This window comes from Sceloporus occidentalis, unplaced genomic scaffold (assembly GCF_023333645.1).
Source record: "Sceloporus occidentalis isolate IW3139 unplaced genomic scaffold, rSceOcc1.0.p SCAF_1, whole genome shotgun sequence".
Classification (NCBI taxonomy): domain Eukaryota; kingdom Metazoa; phylum Chordata; class Lepidosauria; order Squamata; family Phrynosomatidae; genus Sceloporus; species Sceloporus occidentalis.
Genome location: NW_028316981.1, coordinates 150,646,634 through 150,662,634, shown reverse-complemented (window position 1 = coordinate 150,662,634; position 16,001 = coordinate 150,646,634). Strand labels below are relative to the sequence as shown.

The 16,001-nt window shown below is 43.5% G+C and overlaps 1 protein-coding gene across 5 annotated transcripts; it reads left to right on the top strand.

Moving 5' to 3' along the window:
* Positions 1 to 1,774: 1,774 nt before the first annotated feature.
* ZC3H10 (zinc finger CCCH-type containing 10) lies at positions 1,775 to 13,766 on the top strand. 5 transcript variants are annotated; one of them, XM_089477061.1, is made up of 5 exons: positions 1,908 to 2,221; positions 4,431 to 4,500; positions 4,615 to 4,690; positions 5,206 to 5,241; positions 11,215 to 13,766. In XM_089477061.1, the coding sequence occupies exon 5, from the start codon at positions 11,257 to 11,259 to the stop codon at positions 12,442 to 12,444; it is 1,188 nt and encodes a 395-aa protein (XP_089333187.1). In that variant the 5' UTR covers positions 1,908 to 2,221; positions 4,431 to 4,500; positions 4,615 to 4,690; positions 5,206 to 5,241; positions 11,215 to 11,256; the 3' UTR covers positions 12,445 to 13,766. The 5 variants fall into 5 exon arrangements, with proteins under 5 accessions (XP_089333176.1, XP_089333196.1, XP_089333187.1 ...); XM_089477050.1 differs by lacking the exons at positions 1,908 to 2,221; positions 5,206 to 5,241 and adding an exon at positions 1,775 to 1,838; XM_089477040.1 differs by lacking the exon at positions 5,206 to 5,241.
* Positions 13,767 to 16,001: the final 2,235 nt, after the last annotated feature.

The window sequence follows — 16,001 nt, the reverse complement described above, 5'->3', positions numbered from 1 at the left end:
TGTGGGGGTTCATTGGTTCAAAAGAGGTGAATTGCTACAATCGGATTCAACCATCCATAGCTTTAAAATATATTTTTTTTAAATCCAGAGAGCAAACCTTGATTTTGCCTTACTACACCATTGTATATATGGGACTTGAGCCACCTGCTAGCACTGTTTTCTGAACTGTTTTGGCTGGAATATGGTTCTGCAAAGACCAGAATTGATTAGCAAGGCCTCATGGCATCAAAACCACAGCATCTCCTGATCTCTTAGTTGGTGAGAGGGGAGGTTCAGTTTCTTTTTGTCAGGCAGCAACAGAACGAACACTGCTCAGTTGTATATGGGGGTCTGCTTAGGCTAAAAAATCTGACAGCATTCTACTGGTAGAATACAACAGACTGCAATGAAAGGGTAACTGACATGGGTAAAAGAAGATGTACAAATGACTTATCTACTACTGGGTCCACCTAGTAAATTCCTGATGTATGACTGCCTATTTATGGTGACCCTGTCCCAGGATTTTCTGGGCAGGATTTATTCAGGGGAAATTTGTGGAGGTTTCCTTGAAGGCTGAAATACCGACTTGCCAAAAGTCAGCCAGCGGGTTTCCATAGTTGAACAGGGATTTTAACTGGTCACTATCAGTCCAAACTCTGCTGTTGTGTTGTGCTAACAAACTAAAAATAGCAGTAGGTATTTTAAACATTTCTCCTAAAAGTTGTGTTAACCTTCCCCTTGGACACAGGTGGAATTTGTAACAGCCCAGTGCTTAGTTGTTAATGAGAGCGAGCTTGGTGAAATAGTTGGAGCTGTTGGACAGTGACTTGAGGCCAGGGTCTGAATCCTCACCAGCCATGGAAACCAGTTGGGTGACCCCTAGAGCAAGCCACACTCGGCCTCAGAGGAAGACAAAGACAGACAAATTTTGCCAAAATGACTGCATGCTGTTGATGGCAAACCTACCATGGGGTTTTCTTAGAAAGTTTTATCAGTGGAGGTACGTAGAGAGATCTTGTAGCACCTTTGAGACTAACTCAAAGAAACTGGCAGCGTGTGTGAGGAAGCAGACAAGTCTATGAAAGCTCATGCTGTGTTTCAGTTGGTCTCAAAGGTGCTACAAGATCCACCTACGTACTGATTGTACAGACTAACACAGCTATATCTGTGAATTTTATCAGAGGGGGTTTGAGGTTGAGATTGTGTGGCTTGCCCAAGGACACTCAGTGGGTTTACATGGCTGAGGTGGGAATGAAACCCTGTCATATCAAACCACTGCACTGGAATTTGAACCCTGGCTCTCCAACAGCATGGCACAGCTGCCATGTCAGAAACTTGAAGGTGTGAAACAGGGAGGTAGCTTGTTCAGCTGCCTTTCTCCGAGAGGGACTCAAGGAGGCTCACAGGCAAGTCCATTTAAAAAAGCTTCACAAAAAACTAAATTGCTACATAAAAACAAAATCATTTTAAAGACTAAAAAAATAAAAAGCCTCAGTAAACGCATTAAAAAGCCTGCTTACGCAGAAGGTCGTGAAGCTTTAAAAATGTACAGGTTTTTTTGGTAAGCCGCCTTTGGAGTCCCTTTCTGGGAGAAAGGCGGCATAGAAATAAAATGGAAGGGGTAGGCGCTAGGAGAGCGAAGGCTGATGCTTATTAATGGCGCCCGGAAGAGGCCTCTCTGTCACGTGACCGCACCACGCTCTCCTCAGGGAGCCCAGCGGCCATGTCCGCCCCGCCCCCTTTCTCTAGGGGGAGGAGGAGCCTCCCGTAGATTGAAGAGCTCGTCGCGCGCCTTCCTCAGTTTGCCCAACCGACACCCTTCTCCCGCAGGGAGGGCAAGAAACCATAGAGTACTTCCGGTGAGGACGGCAAGAGGGGCTGTGTCTCTCCGGAAGGGGTGGCGCTTTGTTTGGAGCGGGCGGAGGAGTGGAGTGCAGAGGGGGGCCTGGTTTGGTTGTTTGTGTCTTCCCCCTGGCGTTGCAGCCTATTTCCGGTGTTGCGTTCCTTACTTCCGCCGCCGCCGCTGCTTTCCATCCTGAGGGATGAGCGGGCCTGGCCCCTCTCCGCAGGCGCCCCTTTGTCCCCTCGCGGGGCCCAAGTGACTCCTCCCGGGAGAAGGCTCCGCTGCAAGGATGGCTTGTTCCCTGGGGAGGCTGAGGGGCTTGGGCGGGGCGAGAGAGGGTCCGGGGCACGTCGGGGTGGATCTCCGGCGCCACCACCTCCGCTGAGGACAAAGGAAGAGGTGGGTCCCCCTGGCTTCCTCCCAACCGTGATCGGACCCGCTTGGTACAGCTCAGCCCTGGAAAGTTTGGCTGGAGGGGGACCCATAGATAGAAGTAGGCCGCATATTGTTGTTGTTATTATCTGAGGGAGTAGGCTGAAGTCTGCATGCATTGCATGGACTTTTCATTGTAAGCCGCCTTGGCTGCCTTTTGACAGAGAGGCGGGGTACAAAACAAATAAAGCTTTTGTTACTATGATTATTTATTCCATTTCCTGCCTCTCCCTGCGGATCGAGGGGGATGGCAGCCAATAAAATGCATACAGAGTACAATATAAAAACACAATAACAATAATACCTTGATTGAAATTAACAGAGGCCATCATACAGTAGCAGCAGCGACCATACATCACAGAATTTTCTGACAGTAGGAAAGCTCCTGCTGCTGCTGCTGCTGCTGCCGCTGCTGCCAGCGTCTTTCGTTCAGTGAGCCTCAAAGGCGCTGCGGAATCTTCCTACCTACGGATTTTCACAAAAGAACATGGGGATGCGTTTTGGATCCTACCGAAGGGCAACTACAGATGAAGCCACAAGTCAGAAATAAACCCCGTTCGACACCACTTTAACTGCCAGGGCTCCAAGCTCGATTGTCATGGACAGAGAGGCCGGATATACATAAAAGTTTTACTTATTATTTATTATTGCTATGGAATTCTGGGAACTGGAGCTTGTTGCGAGAGCGGAGCACGTGTTTAAAGATTGCCCATCCTTAACCAGAGCACAGTAATAAAAGAGGAGCTTGTTGTTGTGTGCCCCCAGGCCATTTTTGACTCTAATCATGGAGGTTTTCTTGGCAGATTTCTTCAGAAGAGGGGTTTGCCATTGCCATCCTCTAAGGCTGAGACTTGGGGGAATTGATGGGGAATCAAACCCTGATCTCCAGCCATAGTCTGGCACTCAAACCACTACACTGCACTGGCTCTCAGCCCTAATACAGCCTTCAGAAAGTGGGTTTAGGAGCACAGGAGTTAGATTGCTGAGTCCTTAGCCTGAGCAATAATGAAAGTGGAGCTCCACTCTGGGGCCACAACAAACTCCAGTTCCCAGAGTTCCATAGCATGGAGCCAGGGAAGTTAAAGCAGTGTCAAACCAGCTTATTTCTGATGTGTGGATTCATCCATAGTTGCACTTTGGTAGAATTCAAATACATCACCATGTTAGTGTGTAGAATCAGTCTGTAGAGAGATCTTGTAGCACCTTTGAGACTCATTGGCGCGTTGCACACACCCCAAAAGTACACACTCCAGGCATACTAGGGTTAGGAAGGGGCGTATTAGGGTTAGAAAGGAACGTCTATTCTAGATGCCCCTCAACCCTAGTATGCGTGGAGCACATACAAAATGGCAGCAGCCTTCCACACGGGTGCCACCATCTTGACGTCGCGGATGCATAGCATCCGGACGTCGCACGGCAGAAGTGACGCCGCAAGTGCGCAACTAGCACCTCATGGTGCCACTTCCGGGGCACAGAAAGAAGTGCCATTTTCGGGCTTTTTTGCTGCGTCCGGGAACCATGTGGTTTGGCTGCTGCGGTTCCCAGACGCAATAACCAGCGGCTCCAGCAGACCACCGCTTTCAGGCAGTCTGTAACGCGCCATTGAAAGAAAGAAGTTGGCAAAATGGGCTTTCCTAGACTTTAGTCTACTCCCTCAGATAATAATAATAACAATTATTATTATTATTTCTTAGCCACCACTCCTCTTGGATGGAGGCTGGGAACAACCACAACGAACAGATAAACAACATCAGTTAAATGACATAAATTAAAATACACATCGTTTTAAAATGACTAATAACAAATACACATATTAAAAAGATCCATATTTTAAAATGCATAATTTAAAATTCACAGTTTAAAAATCAGATGGATTAACTGACAGAAGAGACTAGTCTTCAGTTATATTCAGGCAGCATGTTCAGCTGTTGAATCTCATCCAACAGGCAGTTGATCTTGTTGTTATTCAGGTTGCCCCAATTGGGAAGATGACCAAATATGCTCAAGTAGGGAAGCAAACCTTGAGTCCCTATATTGGGAGAAAGCCAGGATATAAGTACTGTATATATTCATGTATACGTCTAGAAATTTTAGTTTAAAAATCCCCAAAAAGTTGAGTTGATTTATCCATGGGTCAATGTAAGTACTGTACTTTAACTCTTATTTTTTTAAAAAGGAACCATCTCCTGCTGAAAGGAAAGAGTGTAATTTAGCACAAGCACAAACAGTTATACAGCTGGAATTTTGTAAGTTCTTCAGCATTGTTTTCCTTTGCTTCATCCTTTAGATTCTTTGTTAAATGCCCGTACGTTTTACCCTCAGCTTATCCATGGCTTTGCTTTTCATTTTTCTTTTTATAGCTCTTGAGGGAAAGTCAAGTCTGAATCTTTGCCATAATCAACCCTGACATGTCTCTGAAAATTTTGCATCACAAAGGTAAGAAAGCTTGGAAATTGAAGGCTTTCTCTATTAAAATATCTGACAGTGGTGAGATGTTAAGGCCTTTTGGAGCTTCAGGATGTCATCAATTAGAATTGTCTTTGATTGCAAAGTGACTTTTGTTAAGTCTCACAGGATAGAATTTTAGTTGGAAACCCTAAGTACAGTAATTCAGTTTTTTAAAAACTGACCCTTTGCTTTCTGGGGTTTTGTGTGGCCTATTCCTGTTCTGATTAGTTACTTGAGCTCCCACCCCTGAAGCTCCTCAGATTTATTTAGTCTCTTGTGAGGTTTGAGTATGGGTTATATATTGCTTCTGAAGATACATGTGGTGTTGTATTTGCAAAATGAGAAATGCTCCCACTTCCACAAATCTTGATTCCAAGATTTGGAATCCGGACTGAGTTTTTAATTATGCTTCCTATACAACAAAAGAGAAATGGGATTATTGTAGGAGTTTGTTTTGCCTGATATATTGTGTTTATCTCATCCTTGATATTGCTATTAACCAGCTTGAAGACTATTCGGTGGAGAGGGAAGATATAGATGTACGTACTAAATTAATTTATATATTTATGCTTGCCTTTTGCAGAATTATTCAAAGGGATGCCCATTTTCAAGTTATATGAGTTTTCGAGCAATCATTTCTAAATACTGTTCAGAATGTCTGTTCCATCTGTGTATCTGTATCAGAGAAAATGATTGATTTTCAGGATTGGGAATCTCTGTCATTCCATATCTTTGCTTGTTCTTCAGTACAACTCTGCAAAATTTCTAGCTAGGTATAAATAGATGTATAATGTAAATAATTTTCAGCAAGGTGGTAAACTTGAGGATGTGTTGTGACGAATTGCATATGAAAACTCATGTAACTGGAAGATCTCCCAATACAAAATTTACTCCTTATAGAGACAGTTGGATGTTGTGAGGCCTGGACTTTTCCCTGATAACCTACTACTTTGTATGGAAGAGCATTCAGTTATTTGAATCTCAGTCTGCAGGCTGAAACAGAACAGTCTAGACATACATTAACTACCTCATAGAGAACTAAGGTCCAAAACACACTGCAGAAACAATCCAGTTTGAGACCGCTTTAACTGCCGTGGCTCAGTGCGAGGGAATCCTGAGAATTGTAGTTCATTGTGTCATCAGAGCTCTCTTACAGAGGGGTCGAGCTGATGGGGCAAAAAGAGCACTGTGGGATTGCAGCAACCGCATGTGCCTGCCCCAGTGTGGCTGCCACGCTTCTGAACCGGGCTGCCAAAAAGGAGGTTTTAAAAAAAACCTTTTGGTCAGTTATTTTGTCTTGCGGCTGGTTCAGGGCATCTTCATCAAAAAGTCACGCTCCCGATGTGGCCTTTTGGCCTGTTTCGGGTCAGAGAAAGCTAAAAGTCTCACAATACTACAGTTCCCAGAATTCCCTAGCATTGAGTCAGGGCAGTTAAAGTAGCAATAGCAAGTACATTTCTATACCGCTTATCAGTGCACTTGAGCATTCCCTAAGCAGTTTACAAATTGTAAGCTAATTGCCCCCAAAAATCTGGGTACCCATTTTAGTGACCTCGGAAGGATGCAAGCCCTTTTGCTAGTATTGAACTCGCAACCTTATGGTTTGTGAGTGCGTGGCTGCAGTACAGGCATTTAACCATTGCACCTCAAACTGGGTTATTTCTGCAGTGTTTTGGAACTAAGGGGCAAAACAGATCGCCCTAAAAGGGTGGATTGGGGCCATCCCAGTGCTGTGGCAACCGCACACATGCAGCCCCAATCCACCCCTATTTAGGGAGTGTGTATAAGATTGCTGCCAGGCAATATAAAGAAGGCTGAGCTGAACTGATCAATGTTCTTATGTGATAAAAGGCAGCATCATTTGTTCCTAAAGCCCTGCCAATCAGTATGAAATTGCAGTGAGTACAAAACCTGAGCAACATCCCTGACTAGGTGGCTTTCGCACCACTGATGAAGGCTCCACAGGAGATGAAACAATATCCCTCTTCCACCTCCTGAAAACTTGAAGGGGAAGAAGTATCATTTTTCTGAAACTGAGTTGGATTTGGGAGGACAGTTGTTTCCCTTCCCAGCCCTACTCTGCAGTGAGCTACTGAACAGAAAGAATTAATAACCTAGCAGCCTAAAGCTTCAATTTGAGCAGATAAAGGCTGGGTTTGGAGAACCAGCTATTGGTTTTTCCATTGGTCTGTGTTTGACAGTGACCCTAGCAACAGATAGTAAAGAACTAGAAGTTACATGTAGGATTAGATAAGAGGAGTAAGGGCCGGAACAGACGGTCCAAATACGTCTGCTTCAAGGCATAATCAGCACACAGCATTTAGATACCTTACACTGTGATGATGTCTTGAAGCTGCTTGGAAGCCAGGCGGCTACCCACATGTGAGCTGCCTGAAGGTTCTTTGGCAGTGCAGCGTTTAGATGCTGCACAGGGCTGGAATGGGTTAAAGCTGGCTGCCTGCCATGGCGCGGGCAGCAAAGCTGGCTTTTTGCAGGCTGAAAATGGAGCGGCTTTTTGCCACTCCCTTTTTGGCTGGGTTGAAGGTGAATTGGGGCCGTGGTGTGGTTGCTGCAGCTCCAATCCATCTTCAGAAGGGCTGGCTTCAAGCCACCCCTTCTGCCTGTCTATTTTGCCCCTAAGAGAGCTCAGTAATATTGCTTGATGATAACATTGCCCCATTGTGGAGCAAATATACTCAATAACTACTGTACATCCACCCACTAATTAGTCCCTTTGCTGTCACTCTTTCATATTTCAATTTTCATATTCACTTTTTTACTGCTTAAATTGTGAACACCAAGGGGACAGAGTCACTAACATTCGTGAATGTGTTGCAAGCCTGTCTGAATCCATGGAATAAGAGTGGAATATAAATCAGATACATAAAAAAAGAATATCTGCAAAGTATGAAAAAAATATTTTCTCTTTGAACTCCTGTAATAATAATAATAATAATAATAATAATAATAATAATAATTATTATTATTATTATTATTATTATTATTATTATTATTACAGGAGTTCAAAGAGAAAATATTTGTTTCATATTTTGCAGGTATTCTATTTTATATCTGTACTGTGTTAATTTGTTGATGTAATCCCATCTCGATCCGCATTATTATTTGTATTTTCCCGCTTCTCCCTGCGGATCGAGATGGGATTACATCAACAAATTAACACAGTACAGATATAAAATACAATCAATAAAACACTGATATTATTATTAATTCAATAAGATAGCTAAAACATTTAAAACTTTTAGAAAACATTCACAGTGCGCCCTTCTTTTACGTAGGGGATCCATTCCGCACCCCCTGCGTAAAAGAAAAAGTGCGTATGTTCGAGCCTCATTACAAGAAATGAGGCTCATGCTCGTGGCGGCACGTGCACACCACGGGCACACACACCATTGTTTGTTCCAGTGCGTGCCGCCACTTCTTCTAGTGTATGCTGTAAGCAGCGTATAATGCGTCTGCGTATGGTGCGGGCACACTGTATCATAACCAGAAGTGAAGCATTTTATCTTAAAGATCTCCTGTAAGAGGTCAGATGGATAAGCCTGCTGGAAGTGATCCATCTTAAGTGCTTTCTTAAAGGCATCTAAGGTGGTGATAAGATGGATCTCTTCCGGTAGGTTGTTCGTAGTTTGGGGACTGTGGCCACAAACGATCTATGGGAAGTTGTCATTAACCTGGACTTATAGTATTCTAATAAATTCTTCCCAGATGTTCTTAGAGTGCGGGGTGGATTGTGTAGAGAGAGGCGTTCACTCAAGTAACTCAGGCCCAAGCCATGAAGGGCTTTAAAGTAATTACCAACACTTTGTACTGCGCCAAGAAGCTAATTGGCAGCCAGTGAAGAGTTTTTAACACAGGTTTTATATGGGCCAACCTAGGTGTTCCAGTGACCAATCTGGCTGCCGTGTTTTGAACCAATTGAAGCTTCCGAATTTGGTACAGAGGTAGCCCTATGTAGAGCGCATTACAGAAATCTAGTCGAGAGATTACCAGTCCATGTACCACTGCTTCAAGGTCCTTTTGGTCCAGGTAGGGATGCAGTTAGTGTATCAACCGAAGTTGGTACCAAGCACTCCTGGCCGTCACATCTATTTGAGTTGACAGCTGTAAAGATGAATCCAGGAGTACTCCCAAACTGCGAACTTTGTCCTTTAGGGGAAGTGTGACCCCGTCCTGGACTAGTTGACAAAACTCCTTCCCCGGACTTGGGTTACCTATCGCAAGTACCTCCGTTTTCTCTGGATTCAGCTTGAGTTTGTTTTCCCTCATCTAGCCCAGTACCGACCCAAGACAGGCATCCAGAGGAAAGATGCCATCCTTAGTCACTGCAGCAGTCGGAGACATAGAAAAGTAGATTTGGGTATCATCAGCGTACTTATAACACCATGCCCCATGTCTCCGGATGGTCTCTCCCAGTGGCTTCATGTAAATGTTAAACAGCATTGGTGACAGAATCCCACCTTGAGGGACGCCTGACTTGAGCTCCCTCTTGGACAAATAACTGTCCCCAAGCTACACCATCTGGTATCTGCCCAAGAGGTAGGACCTGAACCACTGCAATGCAGTGCCCCCAATACCTAACTCCCTCAGGCGTTCCAGAAGAAAACCATTGTCAGTGGTATTGAAGACCGCTGAGATGTCCAAGAGCACCAACAAGGTTACACTTCCCCTGTCAATATCCAGACGAAGATCATTGACTAAGGCGACCATGGCAGTCTGAACTCCATATCCCGCCCTGAAGCTGATTTGAAATGGGTCCAGATAATTGGCTTCATCCAAGACAACCTGGAGCTGGAAGACAACTGCCCTCTCAATCACTTTGTCCAGAAATAGTAATAAGGAGACCGGTCTATAATTGGCTCTCACCAGGGGGTCCAGGGAAAGTTTTTTTAAAAGCAGTCTAACTGTTGCTTGTTTTAGTTTCGATGGGAATATTCCCTCCCTAAGGGATGCATTGATTATGAGTTGTAATAATGTTTTCATTGCATCCCCTCCCTGGGCAGTCAACCATGATGGGCAAGGATCGAGAGGGCACGTTGTCTTCCTTACACTTTCAAGAATCTTGTGCATTTCATAGGTATTTACAAACTCAAAATGATCCAGTCTAACATAGTCCACAGAGTCACTGGACACCTCTCTTTCTGTTTGTGTTATAATGTCGGCATCCAGTTCAACCCTTATCTGAGAGATTTTATCTGTGAAAAAGTCATTAAAAGCATCACAGCAGGCTTTAGTTGGTTCCAATAAAAAATCCAGGGTGGGAGACAGTTGAGTTAACTCTTTAACCACCCTGAACAGCTCTGCTGGACAAGACTCTGCAGACGCAATACATGCAGCATAGAAGGAATTCTTTGCTGCATCTGTTGACACTCCATAGGAATCTAAATAGTCTCTATGGCGTGTCTTGTCAGACAAATGTGGATGTTTCCACCAGCAGCTCTCTAGTCGTTGCGCAGTCCCCTTTATTTGACGAAGATTTTACATATTCCGAGATCTTTTATTTGAAACAGGCTGGAAAGGATGCTCAGGAGCGATGATGTCTATAGCCTTGGTAAGGTCATTATTCCAGGTATTGACAAAGGCTTCGGCAGAACCACCGTCATTCCCAACCATAAAACCCTCTAGAGCTTCCTGGAACCTTTGGGTTCCATCAGCTTTCGAGGGAGTAATGCAGAAGAGTTAAAATGTGTTGATGAATAATTAGTCCATGTTAGGTGACTTTGCATATGCACACTTTCTTGCAGTGTGAGTCAATAGGTTTCTGTGCAGGCAACCCCATGCCTACATAAATTTTGGCTGAATAGTTTGGCACCATAAACACATAAAACAGAATAACTGTTGTTGAGATAACTTGTTGGTTGTTGGGCCTACTTCATATGATGATCTTGGGCAACACCAGAGAATGCTCATTTCAGTGTACATCTTCTGGACAAGAATAATCCAGAAAATATTAGAAAATCGACACGTATATGAGGTATGCTGAATGCTTTAAGGCATTAAAGTCTTTTGATAAACTAAGGACATTTAATTATAAGTTGATTGGCTAGAGGGATGTTTTATTCATTTGCTGTGATTTAGATTTCAAACACCATTAATGAGGCTTTGTGTCAGGGTGTTTTTGTTTTTAAGTTGGCTTGTTCGCTAATCATGGCCACAAGGTCCTTCTCTTGAAACTCCATATTCATAGCACATTCATTTTGGATTGTAAATGCTACTTAGACACAGTCCAGGAATAGCTATATGATTCTTGTAAACATTTGTACAATGGGCTGCTGCAATAAAGGCAGATAAGAAAATGCCAGTTGTGTAACTCCACCTGGAGTGCTTTGTGCAGGCTTGGGCTCAAATGGTGTAAGTGAGGGAAAGAATGTAGAGAAATTAAGATAAGCTGTATTGAAGCTATTCCAACAAATCAAATACTGTAAAATACATAGATTGAATGACAGTGTCTTAGACATGCCAACTGAATATTTAACCTTTATGTCCCTGTACAGTACCCTGACTTCATTTCCCAGCCCAAACGGAGCAAGGAAAAGATGCCTGACCGCGATAACAGCTATAATGGTACTGGCAATGATGAGGCGAGTGCCAATTCCTATGTCATCTGCCGGGACTTCCTGCGCAATGTCTGCAAGCGGGGCAAGCGCTGCCGCTTCCGACACCCTGACATCAACGAGGTGACCAACCTGGGAGTCAGCAAGAATGAGTTCATCTTCTGCCATGACTTCCAGAACAAAGAGTGTGTCCGCATCAACTGCCGATTCATCCATGGCACCAAGGAGGACGAGGATTGCTACAAAAAGACGGGGGAACTCCCCCCACGCCTCCGCCAGAAAGTGGCAGCCGGGCTTGGCCTCTCCCCAGCTGACCTCCCCAATAGCAAGGAAGAGGTGCCCATTTGCAGGGACTTCCTCAAGGGGGATTGCCAGCGGGGAGCCAAGTGTAAATTTCAGCATCTGCAGCGGGATTATGAGTACGATGCCCGGGGGCTGGCCACCCGTGAGCAGGGCATCACCACCCCCGTGCGTCGGTATGACCCCTATGACCCCATGTACGACTCTGACCGGTGCTATGACGACCACGACCCTGTGCTCAAGCGGCGGCGGGTTGATGGGCTCCACTTTGAGACTTATGAGTATAACTTCACCAGTCCACGTACAGTAGAATACCGGCTGCTGGAAGAGGAGAACATAATGCTCCGCAAACGAGTTGAAGACCTCAAGAAGCAGGTGAACAACCTCCTGGCCACGAATGAGGTCCTTCTGGAACAGAATGCCCAGTTCCGCAATCAGGCCAAAGTGATGACTCTAAGCTCCACAGCGACAGCCACTGAGCAGACTTTGGCACCCACAGTGGGCACTGTCACCAACTACAACCATAGCATTGCCCAGACTCACACTACCCTGAGCAGCCAAGCTTTGCAGCCACGGCCTGTCTCCCAGCAGGATTTGGTGGCTCCAGCTGGAGCACAGGCAGCACCCCCCAGCAATGCAGCACCTCCTATGAACCCCGAAATCACCCCACTGTCAGCAGCTCTGGCTCAGACCATTGCTCAGGGGATGGCTCCACCTGTCTCCATGGCACCTGTTGCTGTCTCAGTGGCTCCAGTGGCTGTGTCCATGGCTCAACCACTGGGGGGCATCACCATGAGCCATGCGACCACACCCATGGTGACATACCCTATAGCTTCCCAGAGTATGAGGATAACAGCCATGCCTCACTAGCCTGCATCCAGGGGACATGCCCTCATTCAGCCTGTGCTACCCCTAAGTCAAGGGAGAATACTTACAAGAATCCATGTCTGTCCTGTTGAAGGATACAGAAAAGATAATGAAACTGATTTTAAATGTAGATCTGAAAGCCACTAGAATTATCACATGGGGAAGGACTGTGTTGGGTTGACAATTTGCCTCAAGCAGGCATATATGACTTCCCCGCCACAAATAACAGCAGGGCTCAGGGATGATAGAACTAGCAAAGCAGTTTGACAAGTGCAGTAATCTCATAGCCTCTGTGTGTATATTGTATCTCTTTTATAGCTTGTCCATTCTCATGGAGTTACCCACCAAGTCCTTTGAGTGTATTAATTCAGCAAATGGCCCTGCTTATGGAAACATTGCTTGCACATACATGCTCATTTCTCTGGTGGACCAGAGAAAATACAGTTGTGCTCCCTGGTACTTGCCAGTGGAATGGAGAGAGGCTTTCAACTACTTGGTCAAAGAAAAGACTGAGGCTCAAACAGTGCTAGATCCACAAACAACAGAGACTGATCCAGACTTTTCTTAGTGTAGTATTGCAAGGACCCAGGCTCTTAGTTTTAACTTAATTTGTATCTTTTGCTCTAATAGACAGAGAGGTATGTGGGAAGTCTCAGAAAAAAACAGATTTAATGAATTTTTTTCTAGCTTGATCAGAAATGGAGAGGTGAAATGATATATATGGAAACTGCAGATTCAATATGCTAGTGTTACTACAGTTTGACAATTTGTAGGGTAAAAGTGGTTGCAGACATACACTTCAAAGAGTCTAAAATGCAGAGACAGGATCTCTTGCAACCACCCAAAGCCTGAGCAGCTTCTTCCCCTTTGACACCTGCAGGGCCACCTGATGCCTTGCTGGATCAGAAGCAGTTCATCAGTAGTTTCCCACTCTAGTCTTTTCACTAAGGTCTTTACTGCCTTCTGCCTGTATTTCATCTGAATTTCTCCCATTTTCAAGAGTTTCTAGTTTGTAAGAAATTTCCTGCTCTGCATCACCTCATGTTTTGCTATACAAGATAGCACTCTTTTATTTTTAAAGAAAACCTCCCTCCATGTGTTTTTTGTTTTGTTTTGTTTTTGGTTTCATCTTGATTCCCTTTTTTTTTATTGGTATGAACTTCAGCTCCTCCTTGGGTCAGAAATAGCTTTTGTATCTTTTATGTTACATTTGGGTTGATTTTTACTAGAAGGTTTGAAAGAAAATGAGGAAAATGTTTCATGACCCAGCTATTTCTACAATTAACAGTGTAAATGTTTTCAGCTATTAAAACAAATATACAGTACTCACAAATTTCCAATGATTATATGATTTTATATATACATTTTTAGAAGGTCTTCTCTTTCTCTTCCCCCAGTATGTAGGTTTTTTTCATATGCAATTCAGAATTTCTTTTGTGAAAGAGTATGGATTTTAAAATACATTCTGTGTAGTTGAACACATCAGTTTCCTCCAACACTAACCGCATTAGAGGAGATAGTGGGATTGTAAATGAAATGGTGTGATCTAGGAGAGTCTTGATTTTAGGCTAAATTTGTAGCAGTTGTAAACTTGATATACGATCTGGTCCAAACAAGATTTACCAAAAGTAGACACCCTGATCCTTTTCATTAGGCCACTAACCTGAGGAGATATTCTTTCCATATCAGTGTTAGATTGAGACTAACTAAGGTATGTTAACTAAGTATATTTTAAATTATGTTTATTCAGTATAGGTTTGTTTGTGATTGTAGCCAATAGTTTAAAAGTACATCTTTTCATGATCAGTGCCTCTGTAACAAAGAAGGAAAATCATATAGCCCTCCAGATGTTGCTGGATTGCAATTTCCAACTTTCCTTACCATGGGCCATGCTGAATAGGGCTGCGGGAGTTGCAGACCAATGGCATCTAGAACCACACATTATTCCCTCCCTTGCTGTTCGCTCTATCTGAAAATCATATTTTAAGTTTGAACTCTTTTAAACTATTTGTTTAAGGATAGTATATCCCTTCAATGTTAGGGATAGTAACTTGGTCTGTTGGCTGTATCTATGTAGGCTTTTTGCTTCCAGTTTGGAATCATAGGAGGAAGACCCAAAATCCCTTAGTGACATATCAGAGCTATAGAGAATTCAGAAAAAAAGACAAGAAAAATCAGGGTGTGTTTTTATGGTTCAAATCACAATCTGATTTAAAGTTGTTGTTTTTTGCTGCCTTTGTATAGGATTGACTATATCCATACTGTGCCATATATCCATGCATTCTGATTTAAATGACCCTTCTATTAGAGGGGTCTCTGTGAGCATTTTGCATATCTAATACTGTTTTCTAGGCTGCTGTTTATGGTGGCCCTATGAACGAGAGACCTTCAAGAGCCCTGCTCATCACAGGTCTTGCAAACTCAGGCCCAGTTTCTTAGGCTGAGGCAATCTATCTGTCATATGGTCTTCCTCTTTTTCTGCTTTCTTTGGCTTTACCAAATGTAATCTTTCCCAGTGAATCATGTCTATTCATGATGTGTCCAAAGTACAATCGCCTCAATTTAGTCATTTTGGCTTCTAGGCTTGATTTCCTATCACACCCATTTGTCTTATTGCATCTAACATGAAGGGGATAAAAGAGGTTCAGCTGCAGCAAATCTGACAGGGCAAAGGCAAAAGAACAGTAGAACTTATATATACACTTCCTTGTCAAAATCTGTGACCAGTTCTTATGTGTATGGCCTACACTGCACATCAAATATGAATGCTGCATCTTTATATTGTAAGACACATTCCAGTTTAAATTGCATTCAGGTTGGTTCCTGCAGTGTGTAAGTGAAACTGGATTTTTTTTTCTAAAAACCTGCCTTTTTCATTTGCTAAAATGTATAGTGCATTTAAACACCAGAATGTTATATCTGTATAATTAGCCTTCATAAGCCATGTGTCCACATCATTGATAAATACAGGCTTGTCAGCATTTGATTTAAATATTACCCCTTGGGTGAGATGAAGGTTAAGAAGCTGACTCAGAATAGACACAGACCTGGACAGGTTGCTGGGAGTGGGGGGCAATGGCTGACACTATCTGGCATTTACTGGCTTTTCAGACACCAAATTTGGTTATTTCTTTGAATTGTACAACTCTTGCTGGATCAGATGAAAGGTGTGTGTACTCTTATTCCATTCTGGCTGTACCCCACTAAATGCCTATGGGAAGGTCACAACCAGGACATGAGTAGCAGATGTTACATAAAACTGTACTAATAGTTATGAATAACACTATTCTTCACTGATGTGTCTAATTTTTTTAAGCTGTCTAAATTGGTGCCTATCACTACATCCTGTGATGGCAAATTACAGTTCGGCTATTCACTATATGAAGAAATACTTTTATTAGCCTACTATTCAGCTTCAGCGAGTGACCTTTATTCTAGAATTGTGAGGAAGGAGGAAAAACAACCTATCTACTTCTTCCATGCCTTGCATAATTTTTTCACCTTTATCTCAGTGCTCCTTACCTGCCTTTTTGTCAGCTAAAGATCCTCTATGCAACATA